The sequence below is a fragment of the Cygnus atratus genome, chromosome 1 (genome assembly GCF_013377495.2).
Source record: "Cygnus atratus isolate AKBS03 ecotype Queensland, Australia chromosome 1, CAtr_DNAZoo_HiC_assembly, whole genome shotgun sequence".
In the NCBI taxonomy this organism is placed as follows: domain Eukaryota; kingdom Metazoa; phylum Chordata; class Aves; order Anseriformes; family Anatidae; genus Cygnus; species Cygnus atratus.
The window spans coordinates 135,712,823-135,740,212 of NC_066362.1; the positions used below are offsets into that span (position 1 = coordinate 135,712,823).

At 41.3% G+C, this 27,390-nt stretch overlaps 1 protein-coding gene across 10 annotated transcripts; it reads right to left on the bottom strand.

Annotated features, from left to right (window-relative positions):
- CD99 (CD99 molecule (Xg blood group)) lies at positions 1 to 27,301 on the bottom strand. 10 transcript variants are annotated; one of them, XM_035542325.2, is made up of 11 exons: positions 27,141 to 27,301; positions 10,566 to 10,601; positions 10,150 to 10,197; positions 9,648 to 9,680; positions 9,289 to 9,330; positions 7,766 to 7,807; positions 6,152 to 6,223; positions 5,176 to 5,217; positions 4,536 to 4,646; positions 3,636 to 3,689; positions 1 to 1,652 (listed from the first exon to the last, which is right to left on the bottom strand). In XM_035542325.2, exons 1-11 carry the CDS (start codon positions 27,196 to 27,198, stop codon positions 1,627 to 1,629), a joined length of 564 nt encoding a protein of 187 aa, XP_035398218.1. In that variant the 5' UTR covers positions 27,199 to 27,301; the 3' UTR covers positions 1 to 1,626. The 10 variants fall into 10 exon arrangements, with proteins under 10 accessions (XP_035398218.1, XP_035398217.1, XP_035398213.1 ...); XM_035542324.2 differs by having other exon boundaries at positions 3,636 to 3,692; positions 27,141 to 27,299; XM_035542320.2 differs by lacking the exon at positions 27,141 to 27,301 and adding an exon at positions 20,922 to 21,027.
- Positions 27,302 to 27,390: the final 89 nt, after the last annotated feature.

The following is a 27,390-nucleotide window of genomic DNA, read 5'->3' on the forward strand; positions in this document are numbered from 1 at the left end:
TACATTTAATTTCTTTTATTTACATAGATCAAGTGTTTATGTATAAATCACTTTTCCACCCTTGAAAACACTTAAAGGTTTTAGCACTTTCATGTTAAAAGCAGAAGTGGGGCAAGAAGAGGTATACAAATAAATTCCATGACAAAAGTCTGTGTAAAGCTTTGTTGCAGGCTAAAAAGTACAAGAAATTCTTAAATGAACTATAATTGGCATACATTCATATTTGAATGCACAGATGTGCATGTTTAATATCCAAATTCACGATGACTTCTAAGATATTCCATGGAATATCTTCTTTCTCTAGAACTCTGCCAGGTGGTGGAAGCATATTAGTAAGACATACAGTAAAATTGCATGAAAATTGGAACCACTTAGAATGAAAGCCAACAAAACTGGTTGGACTATTCCATCCAGACAGAACTAGTTATTATTTCAGACTCAGTCCTTTAGCTATTATGAAGTGCACAGTTTTCCATGTTTCCACAGATCGTTGAAAACTCCCTGTGGCTTCCAAGAGCCACAGCAAACTTCACAAGTGCTTTCAACTGAGGACGTAATCATGGCCCTTCATCCCGATGGCAATCCTTCACGAATCCAAAAGCATTCTTCACATGTATGTTCAGTGGATGCTTGTGGAGTGAGGCTGGGTTGCTCTGGTCAGTCTTGTTATTCTTTATTTCTGAATCGCAGTACTGTTTTTGCCTTCTAAGTGTGTATTATGAGCCTTCTGAATTCAAAGTATCATGGTATTTTCTATTAAAATTTTGCTTATGCAAGCCTAACGATGTTAATCCCCACTCCCCAGTACTTCATTCACAACTGTTCAGACAGTTGCCAAACCTCAATCTCACAGGTTGTACAAAATCCAATTATGGCTCTAGTTTGTAAATCAGGCTTTACCACATCTGACTACCTCAGTAGTTGCTAAGCAAGAAGAAGAGCCAGAAAGGATGAAGGGTCTGGGTGGACTAGTTTGTTTGTCCTGAATCTGTACCAGACAGATGAAATGAAAAAAAATGCAAAAACAAAACTCTGAATTTTTGTCTTTTGGATGCTCAAAAATAATTATCACTTCCTTATTGGCTGACCAAGGCAGCTACACAGATTGTATCAGCAGCACCCATACTGAGATCCGTTATCCGCACACAACGAGCCATTTCATTTGCTTTCAGGTGCCTACAACATATACCAAGTTTGTTGGTTGGTACATTGACTTTATACAGGATTTAAAATAAAAACAAAACCAAAAAAAAACATTTACACTGCCTAAAGCAATGACATAACAAATCATTAATTGCTTACTGTTTTTGGAAAGGTAAAGAAAAGTAAAACATACTGAATGCACTTGAGGCACACCCATTTGTCACAGGAGTAAAGGAAAGAACAACATAACTCTTCACTCCTGTCATTAAGGCCATATACTGATGTGCAACATTGCTTCACGGGGTAACCATACAGAAGTACTCAGGTCTAAGTCACGTTCCCTAAAATGTTTCAAACATGGACTGTTTTCTCACGCAGCTTCAGACTCTGCTGTTTACATTATGCTTTTTTTGCTTCCTTTTTTTTTTTTTTTTTCAGGCTCCCTATCCAGTTTCAACGGTCTGGTCTTCATCATGATTTCTCTTAGTTCTCCAGAAGTGTGCGCTGAACTGCAAAGACAGAAACAACTCAAGATTAGTACACTAAATTAGTATACAATGTAAGATGCATAATGTTATGTAACAGTATACTTGGTCAACAGACATTTTCAGTAGACATTTGAAACTGTGAGATAAATTCAGGGAAGCAGAGGCTTGACTCTGTAAAGTCAGTACCCTGCATAACAAGGGATACTGCATCCCATATTTCTCACTCAAGTAACCACATCCTACTAGATCTGTGTAGCTACTACCTACACTTACAGTTTGTATAATCCAACATGAAGTTTCACATTTGCAGTTTTACAGATGTAAAAATGAGATGTAGTACTGTCTGCGTATCTAATGGAAACAGACTTAGCCAAGGCTATCTACATTTTCAGGAAGTCCAAGATAAGTCCACATAAAATTTTAAAAACACAAACTTGTTCTCCTTTGCCATTTGGCCTGGCTTAATGCAAGACTACTTCAAACCAGAATCCAGGTAGCTACATCAACACTACATTACCAAAAGCAAAGATAATGGCTGCTGACTCCCTAAACTTAGATCAGCAGCCACACCATGCTGACCACGATTGGTTAGTTCCTTGGCTCAAAACATGCTCATGTTTGCCTACAAAATATAATACATATATGAAATCTAGGATGTAACAGGTTGACATAAAAATGTAGGCAGGAGTAATCATTTATGGTAACATCCCAGGCTTGACTTCATCTGTTAAAGTATGCATCATCTGATTTGGTGTTCTGATGAAACTCGCTCAAAGTTTCAGCATTATCTTGATTCTAAGCCCTATGTTAACTGCCATTGGTCTTTGAACAGTATTACTTGTCTTACTAGCACATGGCTGAACTGAGGATATCTGCTTATCTCCTGTCCTGACTTCAATGGCCAGCCACCAGCTAATGCTTTTTCCTTGACAGTTTAATATATTTAACAGCTTTAAGAAAAAACGTTCATAAAGGGGATCATGAGTCAGTAAACCCATATAAATGACTACCTGAAAAAAAAACAAACAAAAAGGTATAAGAAGATAACTGGTTCTGCTGGGCCTAAATTAAGCCCACAGGATAATATATTGCAAATTTATACTACTTTGAGTTTTCAGCGCCCAGTATTTGAAAGATACTCATCAAACTTCAGCATGAGGTTGTATTGCCTGTTCCTTTGCTGACCAGTCACAAGGGCTAGAAAGCTGAGTTTTCATCTACACTGCTTCCTTCAAATCTATGGTTTTCATAGATTTAATCATCTGTTCCATCAGCTCAGGACAATAGCCAACCATATCAGGACGGGTGAGGTTGTTAGGCTTTTTGTTGGGTTCAGAGAGATCTTTCCTCAGCTGTCACAGCTTGTTACACACAGATTTGTTATTTGATAATTCTTTTATACAATAATTTTCTGTTCGAAGCAGAATGTTTTAGTTAAAACAACATGCGTCTAAGTTCAGTCCTCCTTGCCTTCAGTGTAGTTTTCTCTCTGCCCAAACACTATTAAGCTTTCCTAATGTGCATTCTTGCGGAGTTCTCTATGAGTTTAGTATAAAACAAGGTAACAGATCCCAATCAGATGCAACATATGCTAATGAAATACTTGTCAGCTAATTGCAGTTACATAAAACACTAAAGGAGCAGTCACGTGTTCTCATAATTGTCTTTAATAATACTTTTAGAGGGAAAAGTCAATTCTTCTTAACTTTCTCTAAGCTCCTGTATTTCAGAGACTCCTCAAGGGGAAAAAAAAAAAAGCAATCATCTTTTCAAAAAATAAAAGAACTAGAGAAGGATGGCCATATAATCAGAATTGAAATCTTGACCTAGTGCTAAGTTAGTTGTACTGGTAGTTGCAAACATCTGTTTTGAAAACAACAACAGGGAAAAAAATAACATAAAAAACAGCACAAGTAATTTTCTTCATAACGTTAAATGTCAACAAAGCGTATTTAATAGGATCCCCACCAAAAATTTGGTCTTCCATCTAGATTCTTCTCTTACCAGGTGGCTCAGATTGCGCTCCCCTATGGCTATCCATATTCACATTCTCTTCATCTGCTGGGAAACAAACAGATGCTTAGCACTGAAATTCTCTTCTCTTCAAAGTTACTGTTGAATAGAGACAATTTGAGGGAGGAAATAGCACTGAAGAAAATGGGCTACTGATACTAGTTAAGATCCTATTAATTTTAACATGTATCATAGATGTTTATATGATTCTATGTTGCTCAGTTTCCAAACTTCGCAAATTTGAAAACATCAGTGCTTGTTTGGGTTGCTGTTCTTGTTTGGGTTGCTGTTCTGTCCTCTCCTTTCACCAACCATTCCAAAAGACTAGAAAAGACAAAAACAAAGCTTCTGCCCCACCTATTACCTACAGTACTGTCTAAGTTCTATCTTATTTAGGTGAAAAGGAAGTAGACTGTGATGAACAGACCACTGCAGAAAAAAGGTGATGAATATCCAGGTAGTTGTCAAAAACCTAATGTATAGGTAAGCATCTTGTGAAGACACAAAGGCAAGATTTACAAGTTAGAAATGACAAGGTACTTTCCAGCATGAAAATAATCTGTAATCCCCAATCTCCACACAATTTTCCTTAAAGAAATGTTTTCTTGCAATCTCTCCTGCTCATTCTTTAGCAAGAGGTGGTTTTATTTTAAGGAACACAGTCTTAAGGCGGTCTGCTTCTGAAATTCTACGTTTTGGGCAAGGCATTCTTCAGACTCCCTGTCTTAGATGACTAGAAAGAGAGGTTACTCCCTGTGAACACAAATTCACCACGCTATTAAAACTACGTGATGCAAAAAATCAATTTCTAGCTCCCATATAAAATACAAAACAGAAAAAAAAACTCTATACAAGGGTCTATAAAAAAACAAAGTAATTTAGAAAACTTACCGCTTTGTTTGAAACAGAGTTTCTTCTTTTGATAAGCAATGAAACTAGACACTGCTCCAATTACAGTAGCAACGACAGCGCTTACAATTCCAGCTATTGCTCCCTGAGAAGCTGAAAAAAAGTTTTGCAGACATTCTTTTAGAATTGAAAGTGATGTCAAACTTGTATTGGCTCAAAGTAAATTCCATGAACACTTCAAAAACCAATAAACACGAAATTGCAGGAAAGTGTAGTAATCAACTTTTTCTTTGTGAATAATGTAAAGTAATTCCTTTAATTTTATAGCTGTTAATTTTTTAGTAGTGCCTATTATTAAGCACCTTCAGCATGGTTGTTGCAAGTTCCACTATTTAAAAAATAAAAATTAAAAAAATTACCCTTTTCATCGCCAAATGTAAGTTATATGCATGCAGTCACTGCACCAGCATCTCTGAGACTTTAAAACTTCGAATCATTTCCAACAGAGATTTCATAGATTTATAAAAGCAGAGCTTGAATGTGAATTCTAGATTCCATGTAGTTTTGAAGCTGAAACCCACAGCCAGCAGTGAGTACTCTAGCAGAATATTAGCAACAAAGAAAAGGCCAGAAAACACGCTTAAGATATGCAGACACCATACACAGAAATTCATGCACTTACCCTCACTGTCTTCAACCTTATTTGGACCTGAGTCCTTTTGTCCTACAAGAATGAATAAAAGGTTTAGTTTTTATATGTCTAAAGAACAGTTACATCACGTTTTTTGTCAATTCATCATACAAAATGACAAGCCATTTGATGATGAAAAAATTATTTTATCCATACAATATTAAGCTCTCTGGCATTCAAACTTTCTGTTTTCAAAGCACAGGGTCATGGTAATAGCAACTTCAACCTTGGGCACTCAGCACTACTACAAAATGAGGGCAGCCCATCTGTGAAGTTTAATCAACTTGCCCACCACCAGTGGTGTTAACTCTGTCTTAGAAGTAGTGAAATTGCAGTCATGCACACAGGGCATGATGACCAATAGTGCAGGTTGGTGCCAATGACCGTCGCTGTACTGAGATGCGCCATAACATTTAGACATGGCAGCTTATTTAGATCAAGGTTGATAAGGTATTAAATGGTTGTGTGTCACTCTGTGTAAATATACCCTGCATCACTTGAAAGTCTAAGGATTCACCATCCTGTTGGGCAGGTGAAATCTTTGAGAAAAACAAGGTGGACCATCTTCTAGCCCACCCCTGGGCTTCTTAACCATAGGAACTAAAAAAATCCTTAAGAGTAGTTTACATAAGATCTGAAAAAATCACCCAGATGCCTTTAAGAACTATATTCGTGGTGAATTTTGAAACAAATGACACCTCTGCATCTCAGTTTTAAAACTTAGCTTTCTTAACATTACAGTGAAAACCACTGAAGGTTCCTAGATCAGTTTTGCCTCTTAATTATCTTGGTATTTTTTGGCAGGGACAGAACACATTGCCTTTGAACTGGAAGGTAAGCTGCTATAGTTCTGATACCAGAACCAAAGGTGTTAGAAATTAGAGCATGTTCACTAGCTTGTAAATAAGCTTTCATCAAAAGCTCATGTAACCATGGGGTCAATAAAAAACACAAACTACTATCTTACCACTGCCACCACCGCCGCCACCTCCTGCTCTTGGTAAATCACCATTGTATAGATCTGAATCATCAAAGCTGCCTATAAAAAGTAAAAACAATATTATCTTATGTGTTCTAGGTTCGGTGGAAAGACACCTCAAGGCACACGATGACATGTAAGTTTTCTCTAGTTCATTCCACTGAGTCCATAGAAGTTCTGGGCTCAACGTCACGGTTACATGTTCACCTTGCAAAAGCCCTCCCAATCTAGAGACGTTTCAGCTCAGCACTACACAGTTTAGTTTTGAAACACCACTGCTGCCTCCAGACTTCCTGAACAAAAGAGAGAGGCCAGTGTCCAAGAGCAGGTATTACCACACAAATATTACTTGCTAAACAAGGAAGAATCTCTGTAGGCTACTTAAGTAGAATGGCCCAAGCCTCACCATCCTGATAAAGCAGAGAAAGGGTGTGAACAGGAAAGGAACATTTCTGTTTAAGGCTGTAGGTGTGAATGCACTTCTAGGGTTAGGTTTCTAAGTCACAACCCATCCTTTGAACCTGTACAATACAGTAGCTAGAGGAAAGAGTTCACCATGTTACAGTCTGGTGGCTGCAGTATTTGCCTGAGAATGGGAAGATTCAAATTTAATTCCCTTCTCTGATTTATTGCAGGACACTGAACTAGTCCATTTCCACTTTCACTGGACCTCAACTCATGGAGCCTGGAGATCTCCTCCTTCCCTCTGCGGTCAAATGAATCTTTAGCTTATGGAAAGCAAAGATGTTTCAAACCACAAAGCTAAAACCATCAGACCAGAGGATGTTTTATTAGCTGGCAAAAGCACTGTACTGAGGTGTGTAAAACCTGCATTCAAGTATCTGCTGTAAATCAGGCAGGGGAAGGAGCAAGAACCAGGGTTTGCGTTCCAGGTGAGGAATACCGCCACATTCCTGGGTAACAGTATCAGCGTAGTTGAGGCCCATGAAGGTGTTTTGTTTGGAGCTAGGCAAAGACAGAGAAAACCTCTAAAGCACAATAGGCAGGAAAGGGCATGTGTTTTAAACATACCTTTCAAACATGAAAGAATCGTATTTCTGTATTCTGAGTCAAGAAATTTATTTCTTAACTGAATGTAGGAATTAAGAAATATGTATTAAGAAATGAATTAAGAAACCTATTTCTTAACTTAGGGCCTTTAAAAATAACTAGAAAAGCAACACTTTGCTTTACCTTTATTTTAGATACTTTAAGAATACAGATCACATGTAGTTATTCCTACTTGTTTTAGCAAGACTAGCATAGATTCAGTTTGTAAAGATGAAAGGAGTCAATCTAATAATATAGATGCTCCACTACAGGCACCTAACAACAACAATGCCCCAAACACGTACACTCTGTCCCCACCTTCCTTCCTCCTTCCCACTTTTAAGTAAAAGAAAAGTGACTCAACACATTTGTTACGGAATGTCGAGACAGCTGCAATGCTTATTTGCAAGCCAATTTTTCCTCACTTCTAAGTTTTCATCCAAACCAACACCTGACATAAATTGAAAACAATTAAAAAAGAGTAATTAGTAGAAGTTTAACTGGGAGAGTAAAAACATTTCATGATTCAGGCATTTGTGCCAGAAGTCTTACCAGAGTCTCTAGGCTTTGCAGGTGAACCTGGCTTCGGGTTATCTACACACAAACGAGATATTTAGAAAAAAAAAAAACATTGAAAGATCAAAACTAGACTATAATATAATAACTTTGAAAGGGACGAGGAAAGATTAACAAATGATTTTCTATTGTTCAGAAATTCCTCTTAGGACAGTTTTGACAGTGTTTCTAGGATTTGCAGGCAGAGCTGGCTGGGGTCACATACATAAAGTTGGAATAAAGTGACCGAACTTACTAGCGTGAAGAAACCAAAAGCAGTGGGACTATCTGACTCATAAATGATGTCAGTCATCCCCATGTAACTTTTTTTTTTCCTTTCATAAGCTAATGCTGTTATTTGTTTGGTTATTTTACGTTAAAGACTGTACTTTAAGTTAATGTAATTAACAGTGTTTCTGCTACATTAGCCTGTATGTCAGACACTTATTACACCTGAACATATACAGTACAATTCACTAAGTCTTATGTAGCATTTTGGTTTGCAAGTCTGATTTCAAATGCTGAGCTTTTAAAATTTTTTCTACTAAGTACACATTACTTGGCTATTGTCGCTTTTAGAACTACCAGATTGGTATCTCACTTAAAACAACAACAAAATAGCAAACAAACAAAAACATGAAAAGATGCACATTATATAACTGTAAATATGGTCCCCACAATGACACTTCACTTTGCTTGCAACAGAACAGGAGAATAAAAGATCTTAATAAATACTTCCGTGCTGTTTGGTCACAGTCTTTGTTACCTACATTAAATTAACACACCAGCAGTAGTTTTCTAAAACTGTGTTTTAACCAACAGCTGAATCCACCTAGAGGCCGGTTTCTTCTGTATAGTACTTCTACTCGATGTTGCATGGTCTTGCCTCCTCCTAGCTCTAGCACAAGTCAGATAAGGTATCCTTAGGCTCTCTGCATATTCAATGCAAAAAGGCTGGCACCTCTAGAGCACAATTCTAAGACGCCAACTTCAGCTTCCAATTCAATAAAAGATCCTCTCTCTTCACTTACCTTACTGTCTGATTCGCTCATCTAGTTGTTTCTCAACTAGCCACCTGTTTTCAAGTGTCAGGGTTTGGAAACAGGCTGCTTTAGCAGAGAGAAAACTTTGAAGGGCTAAATCAAACAGAGCAGCAGAAAGTGCTACTGTCCTAGGACTGTAATCTTGTGTTAGGTACCACACTGCAACAGACCTAGTGATGGTACCCAAAGAGCTACCGGGCATTATCTGTTTAACTAGACCTTTTTTTTTTTTCTTTCTTTCCTTTGTTTTTTTTTTAACCAGCTGCATGAAAGAAAAGTGACTCAACAGGTTTTCTTATAAAATGTCAAGACAGCTGCAAAGCTTATTTGCAAGCCAATTTTTCCTCACTTCTCAGTGTTCATCCAAACCAACACCTGACATACACTGAAAGCAATTAAAAGAAGGGTAATTATTAGAAGTTTAACTGGGATAGTAAAAATATGTCACAATTCAGACATTTGTGCTAGAAGTCTTACCAGAGTCTCTGGGCTTTGCAGGCGGACCTGGCTTGGGTTCACCTATAGAAAAACAGAGTTAAAATGAATTAATTCAGATTTAAATGCTACTTCCATAAGTAATTATTTATGGACTTAGTGCCATCTAGTGAAGACACAGCAATGAAACAAGTAGGACTTGTTAAAGAAATGTGTGAAATATATACAGCTTTGTGATCCAGACCGGTAAAATGAAATAAACACAACTGGACTGCAATTATTTTCATCTGCAGTCTATTACTTTAGTCAACTCAATGCCATTATTACATTTAGGTAATACAAGATGGATAGACATTACATTAAATAACACTGAGCAGTACCCAGGAGAACATGATACTTACCAGGCTGAAGAGCATCTTCCAAGCTAAACCCATCTACAAAGAAATAAGGGACATTTTAAGCTGAATGTGAAAACTGAACTAGTTTTAGACTATTTTTAAACAAAATGCACATCACAATGTTTTCAACAAGAATATAATGGCAAGCTCATTCAACAGTGGCCCACAGAAGAGCATCACAGAGTTGAGTCTATTATCTGCCAAACTGCATGGGATATCCCAAGGGCTAGCTCAAGGTGAGCAAGCTTGAAACATGCAGATGAAAGCCACTGGAAGGAATTTTCAAAAGGCCTTTAAGCTTATAATATCAAACTACTTATCTTTGTAAAAGCACTAGCAGAAGACTCTAAAATGTAGAAATCTTTTTGCTACATGGGAATTACTTTCCTTTACAGAAATATCACAACTTTGTTGGCCACTAAACTGAAAAATTCAGTCTCAAATTAGTACATACAGTTACACTTGACTTCACAGTAAAAGGTATTAGAGGGCAATTACATCTCACCATTGTCTGATGGTGCCTTCTGAGTTGGAAGAGGTTTCTCTGAAGGTCCTGTCAAGGACAGTTAGAGGGGTGGGAAAAAAATGTTGAAAAACAATTTCCTACACCGTTAGGAAGATACATATAGGACAAATTTAAGCCCATGTCTATACAGTGGAAAGCACAAGATCAAACCTATACAGTAAGAGGTTTTCCTCTCAAGATGAATCTGAGTGTTCCCAAAAATAAATTTCAATTCTACGTGGTCACCATTTTGACCCAACTGTAGCTGAATTGTTCTACTGAGGTTTAAACAAACTGTATGTTGGGAAGTTGTCATGCTCAGTCATGCAATGATATTCAGAAACCATCAAAAGGACAGCCACTATTTTCCTGCCCTCCCCTCCCCCCCAAAAAATTTGCAAGAGTGTAATACTTGCCAAATGCATCTTCTAACCTGAAGTCACCATCGTTGCCTATAAACATACGAAAACAAAATCACAGTATTAACAATTTTTTCTTACTCAAAATCAACACTTACTATGGTTGTAAACATGCCTTTGATCTATCTTGAGGTATGTTTTCTGTTTCCTGCGTCAGACAAGGAGGATGTTTTTGAATCAGAGCTGAAGACAGATATCTTTCTCTATTTCTCCAGGCCACCACCCACACACAAAAAAAGGAACAGTGCTAGAAATTGTTGCTATAGAAAGGGTCCAGAGCACCAAAACCTACTCCTACAGTTAATATAATGCACTTATCCTTTTTTTTCTTGCCACTGCTATTGCATGCTTTTTTAGTGCCATTCACTGCATATTTATTCCCAGCCTTCTTTCCCCAAACCACAACATGAGCATGGCTACAGCTCCAATTCACAGGAATTTACAATATCCAACTGTGAAGAAGAGCATTGGAGAACAAAGGCTGGTATGAAAGTGAAATGATTAGGTAAGGATTTAATACTTTGGCATTAAAAATAGATTTTCATGGTTTTAGAAGACTTATCTTTTTCCCCTAACAAAGGTCAACAGTAGTGAAGATGATTAAGTTATTAGCATAGGTAACCTTGAGCAGTCTTTTCAGCTTCCTAAAAGACAGCTGTCACCACTGTGGGCTTTCTGCTCCAGCTAGATTAAGTTTCATTTTCAGCCGTTAGGAAAATAACATTTTCTTTTGCTATATTAGGTCAATTGCTAGAGCTACTGCTGCTTACCCAGCCAACTGCAACACACTTACTCAGGACGTTCGTGATACAAACTGGTTTCCCAGCATGTATATAGTAATGTGATCTTGGCAGCGGAGGCTCGTATGATAAACGGACACTAAAACAAATGCTTGAGATATTTCAGACAGTTCATCATTCATACTCTCACTGAGGCACAGCAAAAGGAAAAGGCATGAAGGTCTATGGCAGATGGTGAAGCAAGACATCCAAATTTTCTGCTCGAGATGCAAAGAAGCTGGAAGAGTATTTTTACCTATTGAGTATCAAGCCAGCCAGAGCAAAACTTAATTCCAGCCACAGCTAACTTAATTCAGAATATATACACATAAAGCACTCACTGATGTGCATGGCTTTTCCTGTAACTAAGAAGACAGCTACAGAAAGGGAATCATAACTGGCTACTGCAAAGTCTGAAGAGGGGAATAAAAATAAAAATAATCAAATCACAAGCAAAATGTTCCTTCTGCTTGCATGACAGGCCACGCTAAGACAACGACAAATCACGAGTCTAGTACCAGGACTGAGGGATGCCCATATACCTGGTGGCATCATTCATCTCAACTGAGGTCAAAATTGAAATTTCTTTTCCTTCTCAAATAACTGCACTTTTAATGCTGTTTTCACAGAAGAAATGAATCTAAGATACTTTTTTTAATTTATTTTTTTTTAAATATGGAAATCTGGAACGACAACTTCCAGGAACACCCTTCAAGGTGGTCTTCAATTCAGGCAACTGAACTGCTACAGCAAAAACTGAAAACTGAAGTCTAAGCAGCGATTCCCATACTACGACATCCAAATGGATTATCACCCTGCTCACAATCAGGTGGGGAGGTAGGACTGCCTGGGCTGTGCCCCATCCTTTCAGGGAAACAGACAGAGGCAATTCATGGCTTTATGGCAGTGGATCAACTACATGAATTTAGAACCCCCTAGATAAAGTCATTAGGTAAAGATCATGAGTTTAAAAAAAAAAAAAAAAAGTTATTTTACTTGGTTTTCTTCACTCCAGATCGAGACTATAAGATCTTTTTGATACTTAGTTCATGGAAAATCATTTCACAGAATGCAAAATATTTGCAAGTCATTTATCTGAAACCTACATTATCTTGCAACACAACCTTAAAGCCTCAGTAAAATGACCAGACCCAAACTACTTGACCCAAATCTCAGTTAGCTCAGGAGTCACCCCTTAACTTAGACTACAGCAAGAAACCTTCATATTAACACAAGAAACAAAAACACAGTCAAAACACTCTGAAGAAAGAAAATTTTAAGAAGTATTTATATAGTTGTTCCTAAAACCTGAATTCTGGATGTTTTTTTCTCAAATACCTCCAGTTTTCCAGCTACGACGTCCTTCCTTCAAGGAAGAAGGCCCAAGACAGAACCTGTTCAGGTATCAGCTAGTCTAACTCTAAGAAGGCATGCAAACACATCTCTTCAAGATCTGCTCTCCTAAAAACACTCTACCACAGCAGCAATCAGAGAATGGACCACCACCACCATCTGGTAACACTGTCTGTCTCAAGGCTAAAGATATATCTCCAAATTAATGAATGTTACATTGGTGAGTGCATTTCAAGAGCAGAATTTCTTTTTCAAAGGAGTAGCAGAGGGACAAACAAACACACACACTCTGTGTTATGTTTTGGTGCAGCAGAAGTTTCACCTGGAGCAGAGAAGAAGTTCGTTTCTCCATTGTTCATAACAATCCTTTGTATGTCTTTAAATCACTTGCTTTTATGACTGTACTCACTCAGCGTTTAGTATTGGTGGGGCTAACCAGAGGAACAGTTCAAGTAACCTGAACTGAAGGAGGCCCAGAACCGGGGATTCGGCTGGCTGCAGGGAAGAAACAATGAGACAATGCAGATAAAGATACAGAACTAGATTAAAGGTTGCAGCCTGAACCAAGAAGAAGAAATCAGCAAGAATATGCTGCACTCTTTAGAGGTTTAAGCCGCACCCACAGTAACTGAGCTTATGTGCATTTTGTTTAGTCTAAACAAGGGTAATTGCAAATAAAGCTGATTAGCACAATACAGCAGGTATTTCTAGCTCCTAGGGACACGAGAAGATTCAAGAACATCTCAGAAGTGTCCACGCCATTTTCCTTCCATGTCCACAGTTCAAATACCAGAATATCATGAGAAAAGTCAGCTCCTTCGACAGGTTGTCAACTGGCAGGTTTTGTGACAGATGAAGGGAAAAAGCAGATAAAAGAGAAGGTGAAATACTTTGCCTTTACATGAGATAAGGTACTTCAGAGCAACCACAAGTTTTTGAAAAGCTGATGAGCTAGAAGGTATTCAAGAGAGCCAAACAGCTACGCAAATAGGAGTCCGGCAAAGACTCACTAGTGCTCTCAGATATTTACTGCTGCAGTTTTAGTCAAATTTATGTAGCACTGCAGAAGCTGACAGGAGCCTTGAGCTAGGGAAGTTCCTCCCTGAGTAAAATGTGTGGCAACACACCCAGACAAGGGACTTGGGATGAATCACCACAAACTTTCTTACATAAGCAGCAGACTGCTTGAATTTTGTTCTCATAAAAGCGCTGGTGTTCTCCTCCTCGCCCTGGAAGGCGGAGGTTTCCCTCGTCTCCCCAGCGCCCCTGCACGCTGCGGCTGGCACCGACCAGGCAGCAGCAGCTAGCTCGTCCCTGCCCCACCGCTGGATGCTACCTGCTGCTCCTTCCGTGGCCTCAAGTCAGCTCTGTCCTGCTGCCTAGCTGCTGCTCTTCATGACACCTGCAAAAACGTTCGTATTCACGAGGCCTTGAACCTCTGCACATGGATCTTGAAGGACGGGGGTGCTGGTAGCCACAAGCGCATAAATTCAGGAAACCAGGCTAAACGCAGCTTTTCCAGCTTCCAATGTGGAAACTGGATTTTACACTCTCATGTCCTGTACTTGTTCTCCTCGGGGAACGTAAAACAGAAGTAGAAATATTCAACACCTAACCATATCAGAAGTCAGAGAAAACACAGGAAGGCCACCAGACTGAACCTTGCTCATGAAACACTTCACACATGAGAGGAAAGCCAGAGGTTTAAACCCCTGATAATTGCTTTTTAAGCTTGAGTCCAACTCAGTTTTTGCCCCACCAGCATTAGTCACCTAACAATAAAAGACTTACTGCTCAACCCCCATTCTGGCAGCTGTTTTCCAACACATCCTAAGTGGGCAAAAGAAGAGATGCAAGTGAATCACAAAAAAAGCTGTCAGAAAAGTGACACTGTTCTCCGAATGTAACTGCAAGAAATGCCTCTGCGGCTTCAAATGGAGAACCTGGAAAATGAAGACCACTCGCTGCGTGTGGAGGAACGTGCTCACAACCACACCACTCCTCTCAGCCAGGGCAGAGGTTTGCAGGCAACGTCCCTCTGCAACAGCAACACAGAGGGGATGTTTACTCCCACTGCCAGGCAGCGGTCTCCTGAAATTAAATCCCACGTGGTCAGCATCAAATCCAGCTCCTCCTGTAAGTATCCACCCATCAACACTGCTTTTCACATTTATTTTTTTACCAGACAGACATTTAGAGCCACAGAAAACAAAAAAAAACTTTGCATAAAGTTCTGTTCAGAAGAACAAAGCCCTCTCCTACCTAACATAAATACAGTCCAAACACAAATAACAACTGTAAACCAGCCAAAAAGCAACAATTTTCTCCATTTCGGGAGTGTCGTCTTTCTGCACATCTGGAGCACTCACTAATGTTTCTGCCTGGAATAGAGTCAGCTAAGGCTCCAGAGCAACCAATAAAAATCCTTATTTCCTCTTCAAAAATATGCATCAGACTAATAACTATCATGTTTAATTTTGGACAGCCATCCAAAAGTATGAAAGTACAACGGGGCTCTAAACATCAGCTTTAAAGCACAGTTTTCCAGGGAGGATTTGATGTGGGAATAAGAGGACGGAACAAATAGCCCTAAATCAGCAGAAAACGTGCAGAAGAACTGGGTAAACCACAAAGCTGGAGAATTAACACAATGGCCACAGTCCTGCCAAATGATGAGCTGCTTATCCAGAAAAGAGATGAGGTAAAAAAGAACTACAGAATAGTTACAAAAGGTCTAAGAACTCCCGTGAATCCATCCAGTGCAGACAAAAGCAAATATTCAGCATCTTAATCACCATCTCCAGAGGTGCCCTCCAGGCTCAGCCGTCCCGCGGTTCTGTGACTTGGGTCACTTCTAGTTGCTGGACTGAATTCCTGCTCTGCAGAACTCAGACAGCTGCCAGCCAAATAAATCACTCAGTCCCCCTGCAATTCTTTGTACTGATCAGAATTGAAAAGCACTGCTCCGCTGAACAAAGTCAGTAAGCAGAAACCTAAGCTAGACTCAGAAGCAGCCTCAGGGAAGCCTGCCCTCAAATCTCACCAAGACCAAGCATCGTGGGTACTGGGCAACCACTTCCCCTTTGGCCACTTTTGAAATTCTGTCCTGGCTAAGCAATGTCACCAGTGTTTTGTTTTGTTTTCTTTCCTAAGGCAAAGAAACCAAAATCCTTGAAGTACATGTTGCTCACAGCCTACAGCTTCAAGGCTTAAGTTGCTCAACAGAGAGGTCTTTCACAAAGCCGACGAGCCTTGCAGCTACTAATCACATAGCCTACCTTTCCATAACCAGTTGCGTTCCTACCACAAGGCTCAGGTTTACTTTGCAAAGGTCATATTCAGTATGTGAGCGCCTCTTCCTCTTCCAAAGTCATCTTAATTCTTGAGGATTTCCGCACTGAAATCTAGCAATAGCTTCAACAGCTTTTGGCAGGAACCTTTCCATAGTTGGCCGAAGTCTCTGAAGCACATCCTTCAAAACAGGGTGCCCCCTGTTATCACAGGCCGCCAAAACTGTATTTTGAAAACCACGGAGCAATACACACACACTGATAGAAATAAAACAGACACTGTGGGAGATGGTAAGGCTGGGAAGGGCACCCACACCAGGCTGACGCTCCATGTTGATGAACATTACGCCTCGGTGAGATAACTCTGCCCACAGCTATCACCAAAAAATAAGTCAAACAGACCTGAAAAACTACGATGAAGGTAAACAGAAAGATTAGTCTCCAATTTAAGAAAACTATTTTAGCCAAGCAAGCTGCGAACTCTTTAGTATTCTGTAATTTAATAAAATCATTGGTTCTTGTGAAAGCAGCTAAAATTGACATCAAGTAACTTAATGTTATTTTCTCATCAGAGGTTTATCTATGCAACTATTCAGATAACAACACTCCAATATCTCCTTGCAAAACTTTACGTGCATCTGTGTACTCCAGTACCCTTCGCAGTCTCGTACGGAGGAAGGGAAAAGTACCTTCAGGACAACCACGCAATCTCTTGAGCCATGACTTCAGTAGTCGTGTGCTTCCTCTGTTCATCTCAGTACTCAGCAGCACACTTTTTACAGCTATAAAGCATGTCAGGTGATAGATTGGAGGCTTCCCTCCACCAAGCAGTCAGGAATCACCTAGGAACAAAGCCAGCCAGTGTTTGGTTTATCTACACCCTTATTTGCTTACACTTTGCACCTCCAGTGGCTTCCTGGACTGGGGTCAGGGAAGGAAGGGAGAAAGCACAGTCACAGAGAGGAAAAAGAACTACAGAAGCGAGGCTCAGCTGCAGACAGGTTAGGGAAATCTTCACTGAATGGAAGATGATGTTCAATTTTAGCACAGGAAGGAAGAATTAAGGAGCCAAGATTTGTGATCTGGCAGACAGTTAACTAAAAATTCCAAAAACTCAACGGTTAAAGAGTGGTAAATAATGTTCACTCCGATCAAGGAAAAAAGAATCTATACTATAACTTAACAGTGAACAAATCTCCAAACCAGAACTTGGCCTTCCATTTAGAAAATTCTTTAAAATGAAATTTGAAATATACACTGGCAGTGTACTCAGAAGTCAGACAAGAACACTTGTATTTTTACAGTAGTTCACTGAAATGATGGCTCCATAGTAAGCAGGAGTGTTTTAGGTCTGCTGACACTTGCAAGCTGACAACTTATTTCATAGCTTATTTCTCTTTTTCTCACCAGAACTCCCACCAGTTCAGTACAGTTTGTATACCAGTAGCTAAATCCAAACAAAATGTGTAATCTAGTCAGAAACATTAACTGAACAGAAAAATAGACTCTGCTTTTATAGACTATTTTTCATTGTGGCTTGCTCAATTATGACTAAAAAGATTTTTCAAGAACTATGCATACTTTAAAAATAGCTACTACGGTTTTTGCTGAAAGGCAGAAGAGAAAGACATTGCATTTTACAATTTGGGTTTCCTGTGGGTAAGATGGAGAGAGAGGGAAACAGCCCCAGTGCTGTGGTTTGCAATGACTCAACTCGTATTTTAATCCACTACTCTGAGACTGAATCATTTCTGGCACCAGGCAACTAATTTTAAAACAAAACCTACAGGTCTGGTCAAATGTCAAAGCTTAAAGCATTTCAAAAGCACCGGGGACACTTTTCTTCCTGTAAATATTTACTATTAAGGTGTTGAAATAGAACTGTGATAAATGACAATTAAGTAAGACAGGGTTTTGTGATTTGCATTGCTTTGTGCCATACCAGCTTTGGTTTGGAAACACGCAGGACTAGCTTCAGCCACAAGATGCGTGATATGACACCAGCCTGCTTCCCCGGGTGAAGAGGAACACTGGAGGGGAAAGCTTATTTTGATTCTTTGAGTAACAGTCTTATGCCACAAAGCTGCTACCTAAAAATACTGCAGAAGGATAACCATGCACACAGAGGTCAGTGTGACTAGGTTTTGTTACCTAAAACAGGTAGATAAGAAAACAAATATGGAATTCAGCTCAGTGGCTACCAGCAAGCCTGTAATGTGGCGTATGATCTTTTTCAATGAGGTTTTCTTCTGGTTTCCTGTCAAAAAAGATTTTTTTACTTCATATCCCTCATTGTTGTTATTTCAGCAATGAGATAACCTTCCTTTTTGTACCAAGGCTACTTTCTTGAGACACAGTAGGTCTGATGTGCTCATGTCCTCAGTAAAACATGTGAAATGTGTTCAGAATAAAACCTTTAGCATCTCTAGCTCAAGCACATCTGGTGAAAGCACTTCTGCTTTGCTATATTTAGACAAAAACATTCATCACAAATCCTCCATGTCCACCCTAGGAAATCATTTCACCATCTCCACTCTTGTTTCTACGCCACCTTCCAGCACTAAGTGGATTTTATATTCTAATGTTAGCCTTCGCAGGGAGCTGTTACATATGCTAGACTTTAATCTGCACTGTACATTTGGTCTTTTGTAGACACCACAGGAAAGTGATAGGAGTGTATGGAAGAGCTGTCCTCAGGACAGGTAAGAACTGTTTGCTGATGGGAGCAGTGCCAGCATGGGGCTGCCAGGGGAGGCAGTGACAAAGATGCAGCGGCAACACCTGAGGGAAAGGAGAAGAAGGAGCAGTGGGCAGGGAAGGGGAAGAAGAGACAGAGTCAGAGAGGCCTGGTGCAATGAAGTTGTCAGCTCACTACAGCCACAAGTTTCACAACACAGCTCTTGCCTAAAGTTTTTTGAGGAAAAAGGTCCACATCTCTGCTTAATTTGCCCAGCAAAGACCTGGCCTTTACAAAAGGCCAAAACAGGAAAAAGAAAAGCTGGAAGTTTTTGTGAAAAGGAGGTGGAGGGGAAGGGGTGTTGTAAATCAGAGGTTAAAGCCGTCGGGTAAGACGAGTAGGGAGAGCTCTGACTGAAATACGTTAGTTATGGCTATACAACAGGCATCTCTGCAGCATTTTGGGGAGGCAAAGGGCAGGGAATAGTTGCTGAAATAACTACTGAATTCAGGATTCAATCCCAAGATGCTTAGCCTCTGAGATGTATTGAGAAACACAGCAGCAGGAAGAGATTTCTGTCAAGAAAGAGGGAGAATACAAACCGACACGTACACCTGGAAGCAAGGGACGAAACAGAAGACTGAAAGAACAATATCGAAAAGGATAACCTTATCCAAAATCCTCCTACATAGGCTTCACCAAACCCTTCCTCCAAACTCTACCCTGACACTTCTTGTTTCTACGCTTAAGACAGACTTGTGTGCCTCCAGAGCTGTTCTGTCCAGAAACCCCACAAGGTCTAGTAAAAATTACATTACCCTGCACATTTGCCTCACTGATTTTCAGTTCACCACCTCACACTGCTACTACTATCACCACTAGCCCCTTCCCTCGTCATACAGGATACAGATTTTATTCCACATTAGAGGGAGAAAACAAATGGTGGAAAAACTCAAGTTTCAGTACTCTTACTTATTTTTTTCCAGATACAAAAGATTTAGAGTATAAGATTTTTGTGGCATGTATCTGTAAACCAGCATATATTACCAGCATATATTACCATACCATATATTACCAGCATATACTACCAGCATATTACCAGACTTGCAGAATTTGCTCTCATGAAAATATCAGTTTAACCAATTTTTCACTTGTTTCTTTCCTTCAAAATATTGAATTTCTTCACAAGCAAAAGATGCAAGCAATATTTTCTGTGGTTAGGCAATATATACATATATATATATACACAAACAAGGACAGTTTTGTAATTAAAATCTGAGTAAATTTTTACCAATAAAACTTTCACCAGTGACATCTATAGATGTTTAATTAAAAAAAAAAAAAAAAGTTACTTCATAGAAAGGTTAACTTGGACCTCAATACATAACACTAACTGATGAAAGAACAACTGCTACCCCAAAGTTTGATTTTACCTGGATGAAAACTCTTCAGCTCAGAGTGAAATCAGTCTTGCAGAAACTTTACACACACTAAGATATTAATACTATTTCTTGTAAAAATTTGGTAAGAAATACAAAGGAGTCTTACAGGACTTAAGCTATGGGGAAAGCAGAGCTGAATTAACATCTGCAGCTAATTAACAGCAGCATCAGTCAATAGCTTTCCTTTTATCAGTACAGTTAAAGACGTTATTTCTTAGATGTTTATAGCATGTGTACCCTTCCCAGATGACTGAAATCTGTATGAAAAAAAAAACAAAACAACACAAACAGGATTTGTTACATAGTCAATGATGTTTTGTGCTGAAACCTGACTTAAATTTAAATTAGTTCTCATTTTAAACACACTTAAAATGATCTTTTCCCCAAAATATGTTACAATAATTCCTGAATTGGATGCATTAATTATAGATTTTAAATGAATCGTTACATATCTGGAAAAGGTATTACAAGCATGCCTTATGCCACCAAGGACTAAGTTCGTGGACTATCACAAAAATTTGTTTTATGACCTTTTTGGTACTTTTCAAAGAAAATCTTCTAGATCCTACTCTTCTGGGCTTCCCAGTCACATCAAATGCCAGAGAATAAATCAGTTTAAAAGAAGTCTGTGTATAGCATACCTGCAACAATTTTATTTTCAACAGGTGAAAAATGTGCTTTCCTGTAGCAAGCAGGGAAATCTTTCCCAGACTACAGTCTGCGAGCCAGAGAAGCTAGTGTGCAATATTGAGAAAGCAAGAGGGTTTGTTTGTTGGTTTTTAAATGGAAAAGCAAACAGAACTAGCTCTTACCATGCCAAGGAAACTTCCACCTACTAGCTTTTGCAGTATTGGCCCCAAGTCTGCAGAAAAAGTGACTCAGTGCCGTAGCTTCACAGTCCATGAGCAGGGACAACACTGAGGGATTTTTCTCAGTACCCAAATCCGTGATAAGATGCCTGTGGTAATTAGCAGGAAGTTAAATTAAGTAAAGGTTCCCAGAGTTGAGACTGTTTGGCCCTTCACAGGAACCGACGGAGAACATGGGCAGCACCAGGACCTGGCACAGCCCAGGGTGAGAGACACTGTAGTAACCCTGTGGCTCCAGAAGGAGCCTTGATTTTGGCATTGGGAATGCGTGGTGGCGTTTGTGGTGGAAGTGGTGTGCCCACTGCATATGGGCAGGGGTGTGCAAATGATGTGTTAACAAGTGGGAAGTGCAGAACCCATGAAACTCCTGCCAGACTGGAAGGTGAAAGTTAGGAAATGAGCCAGTGCCAGCCCCTAGGCCTGTCCAGGAGCCTGGAGCACCAGGCAGGGGTGGCAGTGGCTGTGGCACCCATTTTGTGGTGGGGTGCTCCGGGCGGGGCTCACCAGGACAACCACCAAGCTCAGCAGCAGCAGGATGGAAAGTAACACAACTACGAAGAGCAACATCTACTTCAACACAAGGTGCTAATACACACATATCTGCAACTCAAAAGTAATCTAAGAAACACAGTAACCAGGCTGAACAGTCAGACCATAGACCAACTTGCCTGCATCGATTCAGGGTGGGAGCATAAAGATGGGTCCACAAAACTGCTGCACATGCCAAGAGGGACTGGACTTACTGCTGGGGCAGAGACCAAAGCTTGGGCTTGTCTCAGGAAGTCATAATGCAGGCAGCGAGGCAGCGTGAGATCTGTGGAACACAACACGCTTGGAAAGTATGAATGGCGAACCAGTATGTGTGCTGGGAGGAAGGAAAGTCTGGAGAAGCCTGGCAAGCAGATCGGCCCCCTTTCCTCCAGGAACATCGTCTAGTACTGTGTTCTCACTGTGGCAGAGCTAGCAATGGGTTGCTAGAGGTTTTTCTGCTTGGAAAGAAAATGTAGGCGGCATGCTAGAAGAAATAAACACACTTGTTGGCATCATGGAACGCGACCTCGGCTAGCATCAGGTATCAGCAGGCATTTTACAAACACAGCAGTCCAAGTATGAGAGGAAGGTCATGGAGCAGAGCGAGTGCATCATATTCCCTATAATCCCCAGGCATCTGGCAAGGTACACCAGCACAACAGCTTGCTTAAAACTGTGCTCCAGAGAAAGGGAACCTCTAGGAAGCTGCAGGGCTAATTAAGATAAAGGCAGGAACCTGCCATAGCAGCCCTGCAGAAAATTACATACCTCAAATTCCTCTGGGTGATACAGTACCAGCCAGCCCTGGGGACATTAGGACTGAGAGAGACATTCATGGTTCTTCCCCTGCAGCAGATAAGATCCAGAAGAAAGGGGTTCTTATTGCTTGAGGACCTACTAGGTGGCCTTTGAAAATGGGATAATGAAATATACTGTTGCGTATGATAAACAGGATTATTTTACTTCATAAACTATTCTGTGCATTTTGCAGGCACAAGACCTGAAGTCTGTAGTTAGCATTCAGACATCTGTGATGTTAACCCAACCCAGAGTTGGGTCCCTGTATGGACAAGGCTTGGAGTTTGTGATGGGTCCATGCTCAGACTGTGATGTTAAGGCCTACCATTTGGTTCTCAGAGACCAAGGGCTGGGAAGGGGAAGATTTTAGGGAGTGTACGTGCACATTGTTACAGGACCAATTCTTGTTGCCTTCTCTGAAGGTGTGGAATAGTTGGTGGAGGTGACTTATTATGACTTTTGTCACATCTTAAGAGAAGGTTCAGCATTGGAAAATTCTAGGAAACTTCCAGGGTGAGATGCAGCAGATATGCAAGGAATCTGTCGCATGATAATCCCCTTGGCTACATAACCTGCAGCCTTAGGTACTGGCAACACCAGGGGAGCTTGGTGTGCTGACTTTAAGAGAAATAGCATGGAGGGTGGAGCGAAGACACTGCGGCCAGGCTCTGTGCTATCACTGCAGGGATGGGGAACCTGATGCTACTATGGAACTGAGAGATTACATGGCCAGCCCTGAGCCAAACTGATAGCAAAATTATGTCCTCTGGGTGAACTCTGCTCACTATAATGCCAAAACACACCTCCATCACAATGGCTACCCTCCTCCAAGGTGGAGCCACCCCTCCGTGAGCATGCACTCAGAATTTCTGAGCCTATACCTTTAGAGAAAAAACTAGAAAACGTTCTACCAATCATAAGGAAGGTACGTATGACTACAGTCATTCAAGCTCCACCTAGAAGTAAGAAAACAGTATAAAAATGCCTCAAGAAAAAAAAAACGTTAGGGAGCTACCATCGCAGACAAGTAAGTACTGGGCATGGTCTGGGCAGGGTTTGAGCAGCACAAGGCTGCAGGGTGCCCTGTGTGGGAGGTGGCCACGACCTGCCCCATGCTGCTCACGGCCGTGTCCAGTCAGCACTGAAACAACCCGTCACACCTTCCACTGGCCTGTGGAACACGGTGTGCTCAAATACTCTTAAACAGCAGCACCCACTAGGGCAGGAGATACAAGGAGATGCTGGTGAATGGGCACAGACTGAGTGCAACCAGCAAAAACCAGGGAATTTGAGACTAGGAGGGTGAGGAAGAGGGGTGCTGGGCTTATGTTGAGCCTAAGGAAGGGGGGACAGCCTAAGTGCTTGTTTCATTCTTTGTCTCAAAACCTGAATCCATGATCCAGTTTGTGTTAACTGACAGTAAGTTAAGTAAAAATTCCCTGAGTTGAGATTGATGACATTTTGCTGATAACATTCTCTCAAAACACTTTTACTAGATTGCAAAGAGTAGGTTCCTGTGCCAGAGCAGGGAAAAAGTTTGACTGAAAGCGGCTTGCCCCTGTCAAGATGATCTTAACTGATAAAGATTACTATTATTACAATATTTCACTAACACAGCTGTCACTTGATGAAATACAAGTTTAGTGCAGAGTGAGGTTCACAATAGCAAGAGCTAACTGAATCCTTTCTCAAGTGCAAGCAACCCCATCATGCATACCAGAGTAACATCAGGAAAATATTGAAATTGGTCTTGGCTGGACAGCAGTAGGCTGAGTCATACTTAACTCTCGCCAAGCTGAAGCACTGTAACTATAGAAAGCTTAAGGACTGTTGCAGTGATATCATGTTGATGTAGCAATGCAGAGGCCATTTTATATAAAAAACAATACATAAAAAGCTCTTACCCATCTCAAATTAGAGGAAACAAACATGGAAGAGTACGTGCTGCACTTTTCAAATTAATGCTGCCATTTATGCACACTAGCACTGCTACTAAAAATATTTAATTGGAAGAAAAATTATTTATTCCTTTAATGATATTTAAAAGGCAAACTGTAGAGATCACAAAGCAGAGATCGGTCTCCAGCATTCCCCGCACCACCTCCCTGCTCCAGATGAGCGCTCTATCCACAAGATTACTCGTTTAGCCTCCATTCACCCAACCAACCAGTCATTCTTCTCAACACTGACTTACTTGCCTCAGCAAGAGATCAGGAGCACACCCATTTCTTTCCCTCTACTCATAGCCCTATAGCTACGGCAGTCTTAGGAAGAAGGGATCTCCATCTGTAATTCACCTTAGGCTACTGATCTTACAACACAGATACCTCAGCTCTGAGCACGTATTTTCCTCACCTCCTCGTGTTCACTACCACAACTACTTCTGGTGGCTACTGCGTTTCAATCAGCAAGCTCTACTCAATTCTTGTGAAGAATACTTCCGGCATATATTCCCAAGTCCAAGACCTAGTATGTCTTGATCTTTCAGCAGTACAGAAGAGAAACTGATCCTTCTGTCTGTGTGCAAGCTCTAGCAGTCTTCTGCTGCTCATCATGCAAGTTTTTTTTTTTTTTTTTTAAAATTCGCCTTCTGAGGTTCTGTGCTCTTCACATAAATTGTGCAGATATCCTGTTACCTAATGCTTCTTGTCACTGGTTTCTGAAAACCAGATGCCTGAAGTTAGATGCTGGGCTAACCTGGTGGTTTTGCAGATTTAAGATGGCTGAGCCAACCTCACAGCCAACCCAAGCAGGAAGTCTCTGTCCCCCTCTGCCCCCCCCCGATTTAATTTCCACCCTGATGTTCAGTCCTGCCCCTCCCTTGCGCTGGCTGTGCCACCCCTCAAACCCTCTGCAGCAGACTCAAGGCAGCGCATTAGTCATCTGCCGACTCATCGAGCTGAATCATCACGGTACAGGCTCTGATGGGCACCAGACCAACCACAGAGGGAGAGAAATGGACAGATCCCGCTTCTTAGCGGTAGCAAGCCATTAGACTGGACATATAATGTGATGATACAAAAACCTCATGTTCATCCTTCCTCTGGATTTGGCCCCAACGATATCTAAATTCCAGCTCTGCCTGACTTGCAGAGCTCGTATTTGGCAAATGAAAAAAAAAAAAAAAAACTTCAATACCAATTGCACGGTTAAAATCTCAAGCCCTTAAGCAAGTTCAAAGTTCGCCATTGTTTAATAGCACTCAAATACTCATACGTTGAATATTGCTTGAACTCTGACAGCTTTCATGTGCCTAAAACATATGACTCAATACAAGTGCTCACTCTCAAGGCCATAGACTTGCAGGCTTGAATTATGAAAGCCAGCAGTCCAGGGGAACTAGTCATGTCCAAACAGTTGCACGGCAGCTGAGCTACTTACTCACAGAGTAAGATCCTTAGCTTTCTATAGTAGTTCTGTCAGTTCAGACTACAGACGGCCTACCAACAGAGATATTCAAAGTTTCAAAAGGATACGATTCAGGCTCTCCCTTTACTTTAATCTAAGATCGCACCACCACAGATCTGAAATTCCTGAGCGGCTCCACCCTCCCCAGACTGACATTCTCAATGGTTCTTGAATTCTTGTGTGTTTTCTTTAAGAAGTGTCCAAACTAATTATAATCTATTTATTTGGTTCATATTACCAGCATTGGCCAGTGGTCTGATAAATTAACCTCAGTTTTGGAAGCAATCTGTTAAAAAATGTGGCATCGGTTTCTTCTGAATTCTAAGCAACCCCCCTGAAGCCGCTTTTGCACACCTGCCCTCCATTGAAGCAGGAACCGGACAGCCTGTATTTACTTCCAAACTGCTAGGCAGTAAGTTTAGAAGTGCTGTTTTTGAGCAACTCCAAGTACTTTCACATGGCAATCCTGCTATCCAAGACTGTGGGGACTGCTTGCAGAGGAGTGCATTTTCCAAATAAGTAGTAAGACTACTCAAGTGTCAGCAGCATGAATCATCTCGAAGTTTTAGAGTCAGTGATTATAAAATGGTACTATTTTTCCACGAGTCTGGATTTGCTAGCCCCACAGCTAAGACCACAGCAGTACAACTCCATTCATATAGGCTTGAAGCCGAATTGTTTATCCGGCATCCTGCCATATCTACAACTTCCAGCTAAAGTTAGGAACAGGTATTTTTCCTTCTCTCCCACAGTGAAGAGATACTGAGAGTTAAGCTTTGAAACAGTACTTTTACAGAGAACTTGAAAGAAAACACCTAGGCACAGTGTTAAGCCTTATTAAGAAAGTAAAGAAAGAAGTTCCTTAGAAAGAAGTCCTAAGTGGGAAATGACAGTTTGCACGGCATTTTCCAGTTTAGGAGCCTGGCCATCAGCTCCCAAGTGGTGTGGGGGGGAAGTACTGGGAACTCGCTGACTGTTTTTTGATCAAATACAACCACCCTATTGCACAGACACACTCCCCAGATACACGCTGCAGCCGCGAGAAGCTCTCACAAAACACGCTACCGCGTTTTTACGCCGCAGTTCTGCCATAACAATAATAATGAACGGGTTGGCAGGCTTTCTGGCCAGCACGGAGCCGTTGCCCCGAAGTTACTGTAAGCCTGCCTGCTTTCCTAAAATGGAAGCCGAGCCGCAGCCACTGCCACAGCCCCGCTCCCGGCCGCTACGGGCTACGGGGAAAGCGCCGCGCCCCGAGGGCGAGGCACGAAAAGAAGGGTGCTGCGGGCGAGGCGGGCACGGAGGGAAGGGAAGGGAAGGGAAGGGAAGGGAAGGGAAGGGAAGGGAAGGGAAGGGAAGGGAAGGGAAGGGAAGTCACGATCCGCCGGCGGGGCGGAGAGGGGGACCCCGCCGCCCGCTCCTCACCTCTGCCGGGTGCCAGGAGAGCGAGGAGCGCCGCTAGGAGAAGCCCGCCGCCCCGCATGGCTGCCGCTGCCAAGCGCCGCGTCCCTCCCGCCCGCTGAGAGGCTCCGCGCCCCGGCCCCAGCCCCGGCCCCGGCCCCAGCCCCAGCCCCAGCCCCGGTCCCGGTCCCGGCCTCCGCCCAGGCAGGGCGGGACCGAGGCGTAGCGGGGAAGCCCCGCCGCCAGGTTTAGGGGCCGGACCGAGTCCGCCCCT